Source organism: Equus przewalskii, chromosome 22 (assembly GCF_037783145.1).
Source record: "Equus przewalskii isolate Varuska chromosome 22, EquPr2, whole genome shotgun sequence".
NCBI lineage: Eukaryota > Metazoa > Chordata > Mammalia > Perissodactyla > Equidae > Equus > Equus przewalskii.
The window spans coordinates 52,526,299-52,538,487 of record NC_091852.1 but is presented as its reverse complement, the minus strand read 5'-3'; the positions used below and the strand labels follow the sequence as shown (position 1 = coordinate 52,538,487).

Here is a 12,189-nt window from a genome sequence, read left to right as displayed (position 1 = left end):
ATTAGTCTCTTCTCTCTCTATTGTTCAGATTGTATAATTTCTGTTCACCTGTCCTCAAGGTCACTAATTGTATTCTCTGTCATCTCTACTGTACTATTGAGTCCATCCACAGAGTTTTTAAATTTGGTTATGTTTGTTTCCGTTCTGTAATTTCTGTTTAGTTCTTTTTTAATAACCTCTACTTCTTTGCTGAGAATTTCTATTTATACATTTTTCAAGAGAATTTATAATTACTTATTATTTTTAGGATAGCTTCTTTAAAGCTTTTGGATAACTTCAACATATCATTTATCTCTATTTCGACATCTCTTCTCATTTGAGTTGTGATTTTCTTGGTTCATCAGCTGATTTTTGATTGTATTGGAGACATTTTTGGATCCTATGTTGTCATCGTTGTCTTTTTTTTTTTTTTTTAAAGATTGGCACCGGAGCTAACATCTGTTGCCAGTCTTTTTCTTCTTCTTCTTCTCCCCAAAGCCCCCTGGTACATAGTTGTATATTCTAGTTGTGAGTGCTTCTGGTTGTGCTATATGGGATGCTGCCTCAGCATGGCCTGATGAGCGGTGCCATGTCTGCACCCAGGATCTGAACCAGTGAAACTCTGGGCCACCAAAGCAGAGTGCATGAACTTAACCACTTGGCCGTGGGGCTGGCCCCCCTATTTCTTCTTATTTTAGTAGGTGTTTTCCCTGTTGAAGTGTAGCTTAAGAACCAGGTGAATGTGTATGCCCAGCTTCCTTTTCAGCCTTGCTGAAACCACCCCAGCAAAAGTGGAGCACTTGTTTTCACTACCTCCTTGCAGATGAATGAGGTAGAATTTCCACTCCCCAGTAAGTCTGTTGACACCTTTGCAGCAGAAGTGCATGACTGCCCTGAACTGTCATGTTGCCTTTGAGTGGTGGTGTAAGATCAGCCCTGGGAAAAAGGATTATCAGCTCCCCACTGGGCCCTACAGCTATCTGGGAAGGGGAAGTGAAGGGTTATTTGTCCCACTTTGTTGCTGTAGGGTGCAGCTGAACCTCATTTCCCTGCTGGGCCCTGCGAACATCAGTGGAAGGGGAGGTGGGGAGCATAGTGCCACCTATTCTTTTCTCCTCGTAGGTACCAGGTGGAGTTGGAGGCTAAGCTCCCCACTGGGCCCCACTGATACTAGGGACAGGAGTGCCAACTAGCCTGCTTTACACCACGTTTTTTTAATGCATTCATCAGTTGATGGATATTTGTGTTGTTTCTACTTTTTGGCTATTATGAGTAATACAGTAGTTCCCCCTTATTCCAGGAGGTGCATTCCAAGACCCCCAGGGATGCCTGAAACTGCGGATAGAGCCAAACCTTATAAATACTGTTTTTCTTATACATACATACCTATGATAAAGTTTAATTTATAAATTAGGCATAATAAGAAATTAACAACAATAATAAAATGGGACAATTATAACAATAAACTATAATAAAAGTTATGTAAATGTTGTCTCTCTTACAATACCTTATTGTACTGTACTCACCGTTCTTCTTGTGTTGATGTGAGATGATACAGCGCCTTCATGATGAGATGAAGTGAGACGAATGACATAGGCATTGTGATATAGCACATTTTCCATTTAATATTTTCAGACTGCAGCTGACCGTGCGTAACTGAAAGCACAGAAAGCAAAACTGCAGATAAGGGGGGGACTACTGCTTTGAACATTTGTGTGTAAGTTTTTGTGTGGACATATGTTTTCCTTTTTCTTGGGTATATACCTAAGAGTAGAATTTTTGGGTCATATGACAACTCTCTTCATTTGAGGAACTGCCAGATTGTTTTCCAAAGTAGTTGTCCCATTTTGCATCCCCACCAGCAGTTTATGAGGACTTTAATTTCTTCACATCCTTGCTAACACTTGTTGTTATCTGACTTTTTGATTGTAGTCATCCTAGTGGGTATGAAGTGGTGTCTCATTGTGGTTTTGATTTGCATTTCCCTGATGACTAGTAATGCTGTGCATCTTTTATGTGCTTATGGGCCATTTCTGTATCTTCTTTGGAGAAATGCCCATTCAAATCTCTTGCCCATTTTTTTTTATTATTTAGATAAAATTCACATACCATAACATTTACCCTTTTCAAATATTCAGTGGTTTTTAGTGTATGTACAAAGCTGTAAAATTATCAGTCACTGTCTAAATCCAGAACATTTTCATCAGATCACAAAGAAATCCTGTACCAATTTGCTGTCCATTCCACCTTCTCCCTAGTCCCTGGCAACCACTAATCTACTTCTGTCCCCATGAATTTGCCTGTTCAGGACATTTCATATAAATAAAATAATACAACATGTTTTGTGTCTGCCTTTTTTCACTTAGCATGTTATATTTTCAAGTTTCATCCATGTTGTAGCATGTATCAATACTTCATGCTTTTTGTTGCTGAATAATATTCCATTGTATGGATATAGCTCACTTTGTTTATCCATTTAGGTTGTTTCTGCTTTTGGCTACTATAAATAATGCTCTTATGAATTTTTGTGGACATGTTTTTGTGTGGACATATTTTTAATTGCTCTTAGGTATATACCTAGGAGTGGAATTTCTGGGTCACATGGTCACTCAATGTTTAACATTTTGAGGAACTGCCAAACTGTGGTTTTGATTTACATTTCCCTGCTGACTAATGATATTGAATATCTTTTCATGCTTATTGCCATTTGTATATCTTCTTGGGAGAACTGTCTTTTCAAACCCTTTGCCCTTTTTCTTTTTGCTGAGGAAGATTGGCCCTGAGCTAACATCTATTGCCAGTCTTCCTCTTTTAGCTTGAGGAAGACGAGCCCTGAGTTAACATTTGTACCAGTCTTCCTCTATTTGGTATGTGGGACACCACCACAGCGTGGCTTGATGAGTGGTGCGTAGGTCTGCACCCAGGATCTGAACGTGTGAACCCTGGGCTGCTAAAGCAGAGCACACTTACTTAACCACTATACCACCAGGCTGGCCCCTTTTGCCAGTTTTGAAATTGGGTTATTTGTCTTTTTATTGTTCAGTTATAAGAGTTCTTTTTATATTCTGAATACTAGTTTGTTATGTTAACTTTGTTTTTTGCTCTTTCTGGTTTTCCTCATTTGTTCTTGTAGATTTGAATCATCATCTTGTCTCATTTCCTTACTTTAATACAACTCTACTCCCACCCACTCCTTTGTGCTGTTATTGTCATATATATTTCTATGTATTTAGGCTCAACAATACAAATTATTTATATATTGTTTTGTATAATTCTTTTTAAATCACAGAAGACAAGAAAAACACATTTTTAGTCTTATATTCTTATGTAATTACAGTCTTTTATACTCTTTTGTAATTTACCAACATCTTTTCTTTTTTCCTGTGGATTCACGTTGACGTCTGGGTCACTTGCTTGTTTATAAGAAGCAAATGGAAATTCAGAAGTTGGAAAGTACAATAATAATAAGTTCACTAGAGGGGCTTACCAGCTGATTGACGTGGCAGAAGGAAGAACTTCCTTTAATATTTCTTGTAAGCTGGGTCTGCTAGCAAGAAATTCTCTCTGGTTTTGTTGTTGTTGTTGTTAATCTAGGAATGTCTTTATTTCCCTTTCAGTTTTGAAAGATAATCTTGCTGGATGTAAGATTTTTGGCTGACAGTGTTTAATTTTCAGTGCTTTGAATATGTCATTGCTTTGCTTTTTGGCCTCCATTGCTTCTGATGAGAAATCAGCAGTAAATCTTATTGAGGGTCCCTTGTGCATGAGGAATGAATCATTTTTCTTTTTCTGTTTGCCTTTCACTATTTTTACTATGACATGTCTTGGTGTATATCTCTTTCTGTTTATCCTATTTGGAGTTTGTTGAACTTCTTGAATGTGTAGATTAATGTTTTTCATCACATATGGGAAGTTTTAAGCCATTATTTCTTCTAACATGTTTTTCTGCTCCTTTCTCATCTCCCCTTCTGGTACATCTGTTATGTGTATGTTGGAACTTTTAGTAGTGTCCCATGTTTCTCTGAATCTCTGTTCATTTTTCTTCATTCTTTATTTTCTGTTCTTCAGAGTGCATAATCTCTATCAATCTGTCTCCCAGTTATCTAATTCTTCCTTCTGCCACATCAAATCAGCTGGTAAGCCCCTCTAGTGAATTTATTATTGTAGTTTTCAACTTCTGAATTTCCATTTGTTTCTTTTTTATAATTTCTGTCTCTTTATTTGATGAGACACTGTCATTATAGCTTCCTTTAATTCTTTAAGCATGGTTGCCTTTAATTCTTTGAACACATTTATAATGGCTCCTTTGAATCTATGTCTGTAAATCTGATATCTGGGCTCTCTCACAGGAAGTCCTAATGACACCTCTGGAAGCTGATTCTCTCCCCCCGACTTCCAGGCTTGTTTTATTGTTTTTTCTTGTGTGTGTGTTTGGAGACTTGACTAGACATTTTAGTCGGAAGCCTCCCTGTGACTCCCCAGAGGGCACAGCCTAGGGCATGTACACACAGTCACCCTGGGGGGACAGTGGTTGAGGCAAGGCTCTCTTTCTCTCTCTCCCTCTCTCTCACTAATCTTCCTGTTAAGCTGTCTCCCTCAATTGTTATTACACCCAGCTGTTGGGTTCCACTAATTGCCTGCTGGTCGCTCTCTTTTTTTTGATAAAGCCCTGGAACATATATAGCTCTATAGTTTGATCCAGTTAAGTTCAGGTGATTTTTGAGGCCGGTCTTTGAGCTTTGTTCCTACCCTTGAGGGCTGTTAGTTGTCTCTGTGTCTGATTCCTTCTAGTAAGCTAGCTGATTTACAGTTTAGCTTGTTGCTTTCATGAATCTACCTGCCTCCTGTTAATTGCTGAGCACCAAAGCCTTCATTGTTTTTGAGAATGTTGTTAGGCTTGAACTTCCCAACACTGTGTTTGAAATAAAGACACTTTCTTTGGTAAGAGCTTCAGAGTTCTCTGTTTTTAAGGTCTGCCTTTTCCCTCTGGGCACAATGTCCTAGGCATGGCTCTGGAGCTTGGGACGAGGACAGCAGCCCCCTTCTCTAAGTGATAACGCCTACTCTGCAAGCTGAGTTGAGGCAGTAGCTTCTGGTCTTCTTGGCTTGCTTTTATCAGCATGGAGCCTCTGACCTACAAACGAGGTGGAGTGAGGGCAACCAGGGCCCTAGTATTCTCAGCTTGCCTCATTGAAAACTACAAAACATTGCTTAAAGAAATTAAAGAAGATCTAAATAAATGGAAAGACATCCTGTGTTCAAGGATTGGAAGACTTAATATTGTTAAGATGTCAGCACAACCCAAGAGGATCTACAGACTCAATGCAATCCCTATCAAAATCCTGATGACTTTTTTTTGCAGAAATAGAAAAATCCACCCCACAATTCACGTGGAATCTTGAAGGACCCCCAGATAGCCAAAATAATCTTGAAAAAGAACAAAGTTTGAGGACTTTCTTCCTGATTTCAAAACATACTACAAAGCTACAGTAATCAAAACAGTGTGACACTGGCAGAAAGACAGACATATAAGGTAATGGAATAGAATAGAGATTCCAGTAAAAAAAAAAAAAAAAAAAACCTTGCATATATGGTCAGTTTTCCTCAAAAAAAAAAACAAAATGAGGCTTCAAGAAAAAGTAGGAAGGGGCTGGCCCCGTGGCTGAGTGGTTAAGTTCGCGCGCTCCACTGTAGGCGGCCCAGTGTTTCGTCGGTTCGAATCCTGGGCGCGGACATGGCACTGCTCGTCAGACCACGCTGAGGCAGCGTCCCACATGCCACAACTAGAGGAACCCACAACGAAGAATACACAACTATGTACCGGGGGGCTTTGGGGAGAAAAAGGAAAAAAATAAAATCTTTAAAAAAAAAAAAAAAAAGAAAAAGTAGGAAAACAATACCAAAGATAATCCCCATGAGCAACCCTCTGTCCTTCTTCCCCCAAGCAGCTGAAAGGCCCCTCTCCAACAGCCCTCTCTGCTGCGCTCCAGGCTCCAACCCATAAAACCTTTTCGGCCAATGGCTTTCTTGCTGGTGGGCAATCAGACCAACCCAAATTCAGAATAATACTGAAGGAACCAAATGAGATACTGTCACTGCACATGTGAAATTACCTACACTGTGATAAGCACCATAAACAACAAAGAACCCTACCAAAAGGTACCTATGAGGCGTCAGCCTTTACCTCCTTACTTCTACATGTGGGTGGTTAAAGCACTGAAGAGCCTAAGCAGATCTGGAATCCCAAGAACTGGTAATTTCCTTTTATACTCAAGATTTCAGAAAGGGCTAATAACTTCCTATTTAAACAAACTCCTGCAACACTAGGCACGAGAATGGAGTGGGAGGTGGAGGTCATCTAGTCACTCCTAAGTCAATAAAAGAGTCACTTCTAGGAACTGGGCTGGAATGCTAACTTTCCACTCTTGTTTTCCACTTTTTGTGTCACGAGGCTCATTTCTCAAAAGGCAACTGACTATTCAACTGTTGGATGGCCCAAAACATTTTCTAATTTTGAGTCAAAATCCATTTCTCTGTAAACAGTGGTTCTAGTTCTTCCCTCTGAAAATAAAAAGCACCTCCTTGATTTGCAATGTTTTCAAATATCTGAAGACAGAACTTCTCCAACACCTCCCCCGCCCAAATCAGCTCTCCCCTATTAGCCCCTATTTGGGCTAAATCTTGGTTTTTCGAACATTCCTAATATATGTCATTGTTTCCAGATCCTTCACTATACCTACTCTTCTTCTGAGGGTCCTTGCTTCTCCTTCACAACTAAACTTCTAACAAATCTGACTGCATGTGTCATTTCCACTTGTCACCTGTCTCCTCCTCAAGCTATTTAACTCTGATCTCGGGTTCCAGTGTCCACTGAAAATTGTTCTTGCTAAGGTCTCCGATGGCCTCTTTTATAGTTTTCATCTTATGTGACTGCTGAGCAGCATGCAACACAGTTGAACAATTTAGTTTTAATTTTAAAATTTTTTGGAGAGAATCTTTTTATTTTGAGGCAATCTTAAACTTACAGAAAGGCTATAAGTATAATGCAAAGAATATTTTTTCTTGAATCATTTGAGAAAAGGCTGCAGACATGCTGCCCCATTACTTCAAATAACTTAGTGTATATTTCCCATACACAAAGACATTTTCTACAGTGACCCAAAACCAGAAAATAACTATTGATACATTACTAGTTGCCCTCTATTCCTCAGACCTCACTCAAGCTTCACTGATTATCTTCCTGTTCCTTATGGTAAATTCATAACATACAATATGCAGACTTACATGCTGTATTTAGTTGTCCTGCCCCTTTCACTTCACTCTAGAACAAGTTACTCAGTCTTTCCCTTGATGCTCTGGACCTCAGAAGAGTACAGGCCGGTTATTTTGTAGATTGTCTCTCAGTTTGGGTGTGTCTGTTTCGTCAAGATTAGATCCAAGAAGCCCAAGGAAAGGAAATGCAAGATTTCTGAGGTCGAGGAGGTCGGTACCACAGCCTGTCAGAGTGGCGTCTCTCCATCCTTCTTTTAATGCTGTGTTTCTCTCTGGCCTCAGAAAAAACCTGCATTGAGTTGCTAAAAATATTCCCTTTCAGCTGCTTCACACTTGGTTGTTGAAACATGTAAAGACTCAACTAAATAAAAATATGAGCCTTGAAAATTTGTTTTGCTCACCAGTCATAAAATCCTCGGGAGTTTACTGAAGGAGAAACATAGAAATGAAAGGTTCTAGTCTTGAAAATGTTTGTCTTATTTTTAAATAAAATCATTGTTAATAGCTTAAATATCCAACTGCTATGGAAAGACTAGGTAAATTATGATGCATCAGCTTGAGGTGCAGTAATCCTTGTGCATCCATTAAACGAAAATTATAGGAAAACTAAAGCAAAATGGGAAGATGTTGCCATGCCGCTTAGAAAAAGCAGGAAAAGTGTATTTGAATGTGATTATAAATGTGCAGGAAATCCACGAGTCTGTGGACAAAGATGGGAAGGGAGTTGAGTCTAGAGCATTAGGGTGGGACTGAAGGTACATTTCCCTACTGTAAAACCATTTGGCATAAATAAAAACTAGTTTTAGGGGCTGGCCCCTTGGCCAAGTGGTTGAGTTTGCATGCTCCACTTTGGTGGCCCAGGGTTTCACTGGTTCGGATCCTAGGTGCGACATGGCACCGCTCATTGGGCCATGCTGAGGTGGTGTCCCACATAGCACAGCCAGAAGGACCTACAACCAGAATATACGGCCATGCACTGGGGGGCTTTGGGGAGAAGAAGGAAAAGTCTTTTAAAATTAAAACTAGTTTTTAAAAATGGATTTGGCGGTGAATTGGGCATTTTGCCAAGGAATAGTTTGGAGCATGAGGCAGTGGGGATGGAGGGATTCTCATGTTTCTAGGGGTAGAGGCCTGTGCCCCTGTCTGTTGTGCCCACAGAGGGGCAGAGCTCCACTTCAGGGCCAGACCACTGCCAGGCGCTTCCCAGCACCAGTGGGAGCCCTAGGCGAGCCTGCCAAGCAGGTGCTGAGCAGGAGGTCTGCAGCCACCCTTCCAACCCCCATGCGCCTCAGCTCCACTCCCTGAAGACCTGCACTCGGGGTCCCTGACTGTCTACTAACTGAGTCCACTCAATGCTTATGTGATTGTTTGAAGTCAGCTCAGTTGTTAAGATTTCACAGCAGAAACTGTTCTTGAGATGATACATAAACCATCCCTTTCTTAGCTTCGTCCAGACAAGTCTTGCCCTCATCAAATTCATTTTCATTTTCAGAACCTTTGGGAGCAGAGTCACGTGGACTCTCCTCTGTGCTTGTCCTTAGAGCTGCTGACCTCAGGTGTCTCCCACTCACTGGCGGAGACCTCCTAGTTGCCGCCTCACATGCCTTTCATCTCAGGTGGAGCTTGCCTGCTGAGTTTTCTCTTGTGCCTTCTCACCGGCTCCTGTGTTCATAGCTGCTGTAGCTCGCTGCTGTTCACTTAGGCTCCAAGTCCTGGCACCATCTGTCCGCCCCTGCACTGTCTCGCACCCATGCAGGCCCCCAGTCCTTGGCTTCCAGCCCTGTCTCTGCGGAGTGGCGTGAACCTCCGCAGGGAGACTTTTCAGAAACTGAGTCAGCCACCAGTTCCCCAGATAGCCGACGCGGGTGGACCCCTCAATTTGAGCACTTTAGGCCTTCTGCCGTCAGGTTCCAACTTGCCTTACACGCCACACCTTCTACTCTTTCCTCTCCTGTAAAGCTCTGTGGAAGCTGTGCTTTCTGGATTGTTTACATTAAAAAAATCTTCCTCCATTGCTGTATATGAGATAACAAGGGCGTAGTGCTACACTCGGAGAAGGACTTTGGGCACCAAACTGAGCTTCTCTGTCTTATTTGACAGAGTACATTCAGTTGGGGAGATGGGGGGTGCATTTTAAAAGGAGCTTGCTTAAAACATTATTAATCGTTAAAATAAAACAGAACAAAACAAAAAAGAGCCCTGTCTATGGCAGTAGGTTGTTTCTGTCTGCACATGGCTGAAATGCCATTTGGAGAGACAGAAACAGGGAGAGAGAGCGGTGGGGGGTGAGAAGGTCGGGGGTCGGTCTGACATTAACAAGGGAGGAGGCGGACAATCTGCAGTTGTTAGCGTTTCTGTTCTTTATATCCTTTATCCTCAAGTTGCAGCCTCCCCCTCATCCAGTTCCTTAAGAAAATGTGATACTTAGTGAATTTTCTTCCTATCCACCAAGACATTACTGAAGCTTCTTTCCACCCCCCTCCCCTTGTTTGGCTACAAAAGGCACAGAATTGTGTCTTTTTGAGTTTTTGAGAGGCATGGCTACTGTAACTATCCAATAAAGGCATAACCAAGAATTGGGTTTTCACATTCAGAAAATAAAAATACAAAAGTAAATGTCTTCTGATTAATGTGTCAACCTTACAGGTGATTTAATTTATTCTATCCAAGTATTTCTTTAATAGTTCTATCGAGAAAATATACAGGGTTTTTTGGTTTTGAAAAATTGAATAATGTTTTAAAGTTATAAAGCATCTAGCATATCCTGCTCCATTACAGTTAACTTTTTTGTATCCTATTCTAGAGAGGAGTAGAAAGAGAATTTTTTTCAAAGTGTTCAGAGAATAGATATGAAAAGAATAATAGAATTTAAACCTTTTAATATATGCATAGGGGCCGACCTGGTGGCATAGTGGTTAAGTTCACACTCTCCACTTCAGCAGCCCAGGTTCACAGAACCTACACACTGTTCATCAAGCCATGCTTTGGTGGCGTCCCACATACAAAACGGAAGAAGATTTCCACAGATGTTAGCTCAGGGCCAGTCTTCTTCACCAAAAAAATATATATGTGTAGAAAGCAGTGTTTGCTTCATAAAGACATTTTTCTAAATTCATTACAATATTTTAGATGTAATTTTTTGAGCAGTCAGATCTTTAAATGTGTTTGAGAAACAAAATAGAGTAGTCGCAATTTAGGTATAATCTACTTAAAATACATGTTATTCTTCCCTGTATTTGAGCAATCCATCCAAAACATAATCCATTCATACAAGATTTTGCCTGTACAAATCTGAGTGGGAATCAGTAGTTTCTTTGTTCGTCACTATGGAAACAAGTCAGCCTATCCTGAATGGCTGTTAGATCACGCAGAGCGATGCTCATGTCAGTGTAACTTCCCCACAGAACAGGCTGGTGCTGACATCTCCTGCCTCCAGCTCTGGCCTCCTGGAAGCCCAGCGCCATGCAGGACCCGCCCCGGCGGCTCTCGGCCGTGCCCTTCCTCAGCTCCTTCTTCCAGGGCCGCCGGCACTCCACCTCAGACCCCGTCCTGCGGCTGCAGCAGGGGCGGCGCAGCTCAGCCGCTAAGATGCTCTCCTCGTCCTCTCTCCAGGTGATGGTGGCAGTGTCCTCTGTCAGCGGTGCTGAGAGAAACCCAACTTGCCCAGAGAGGAAAAGTAAAACGTTCTTTTTCTTCTTAAAGATTGCTGTACCTTCGAGTTTAAATTTAGGGAATGTGAAGAGGCTGTGCTGTGTGTATTCCTTTTTAAATTTTGATAGTTAATTCTCCATTATACTTTTTACTGTCTGTTTTGCCAAGAGTTTTAGTGGACGTGTAATAGGAGATAAAATGATTGAATGTTTTGTGTTTTTTCATTAAAAATAGTTTTTGAACAAAATTCACCCCTTATAAAAGATCTCCTTTTACAGTTTCTTCCTCTTCATTACCAACGTGACATGTGGAGATGACTGTGTGTGAAAGCCTTTTCTATCTTTTAATATAGGAGATTCACGAAGACGAAAAGGAAGCAGTTGTATTCCTGACAAAATGAAGGGGGTTAGCGCTGGCTCGTTATGTGCAATCCTGAGAGAAAATGGAAGCTGTTTCCCATGGTACTGTTCCGTTTGGAGAGTGGAATTTTGAATCTTGCCTTCCTTGTATGTTCTAGGAAGTTCTGGACGTCCAACACCAAAGTATACGAAAGTCGGAGAGCGTTTACGGCATGTCATTCCTGGACACATGGCCTGCTCCATGGCGTGTGGTGGCAGAGCATGCAAGTATGAAAATCCAGCCCGCTGGAGTGAGCAGGAGCAAGCCGTTAAGGGGGTCTACTCATCCTGGTAAGTGATTCTGTCCCTTCAGTAGCTCACACCTACTGCTCACTAGGGAAGGGAATGGAGATGTATGTGATGCCAGAAGGCAGTGGGCTGTAGGAGGAGTATGGGGTTTTGAAGTCAAAGGATCTCACCTCCCTTCCCTGGCCTTGCTGCTTGATGAGCTGTGATCTTGACCTACTCACACAGGCACTCTGAACCTCAGTTTCCTCATCTGTAAAATGGAAATAGTAAAACCAACCCCATAGGGGCTTTTTTGTTTTTTGTTTTGTTTTGTTTTTTGTGAGGAAGATTGTCCCTGAGCTAACACCTGTACCAATCTTCCTCTATTTTATGTGGGATGCCACCACAGCATGGCGTGATGAGCGGTGCTAGGTCCACACCTGGGATCCAAACTCATGAACTCTGGGCCACCGAAGCAGAGCATGCAAACTTAACCACTATGCCACTGTGCCAGCCCCAGGTTCTTTTTTAATTAAGTGAAGTGATGTATGCACAGTATGTTAAAGAAATGGTCACTAGATACTTCAAGAAATGATAGCTAGATAGCTCTTAAACTTCAGAAATTGCTAGAATTGTTAAAATGTTCAGCTATAAATTTGAG

The 12,189-nt window shown here is 41.4% G+C and overlaps 1 protein-coding gene across 32 annotated transcripts in view; it reads left to right on the top strand.

Annotated features, from left to right (window-relative positions):
- The window catches only part of PTPDC1 (protein tyrosine phosphatase domain containing 1), a 72,049-nt gene that overhangs the window by 34,365 nt on the left and 25,495 nt on the right, over positions 1-12,189 (top strand). For 22 of the 32 annotated variants that reach the window (XR_011531484.1, XR_011531485.1, XR_011531481.1 and 19 more), the window contains one exon: positions 11,420-11,591. Coding sequence is in view for 15 of the 32 variants with exons in the window: in XM_070590062.1 (XP_070446163.1) it covers positions 11,420-11,591 (172 nt within the window). In the remaining 17 variants the exon portion in view is untranslated. Of the gene's footprint in view, positions 1-9,978; positions 10,928-11,419; positions 11,592-12,189 lie in introns of those variants that run through there. The other 10 variants (XR_011531477.1, XR_011531476.1, XR_011531478.1 and 7 more) reach the window with 8 other exon arrangements.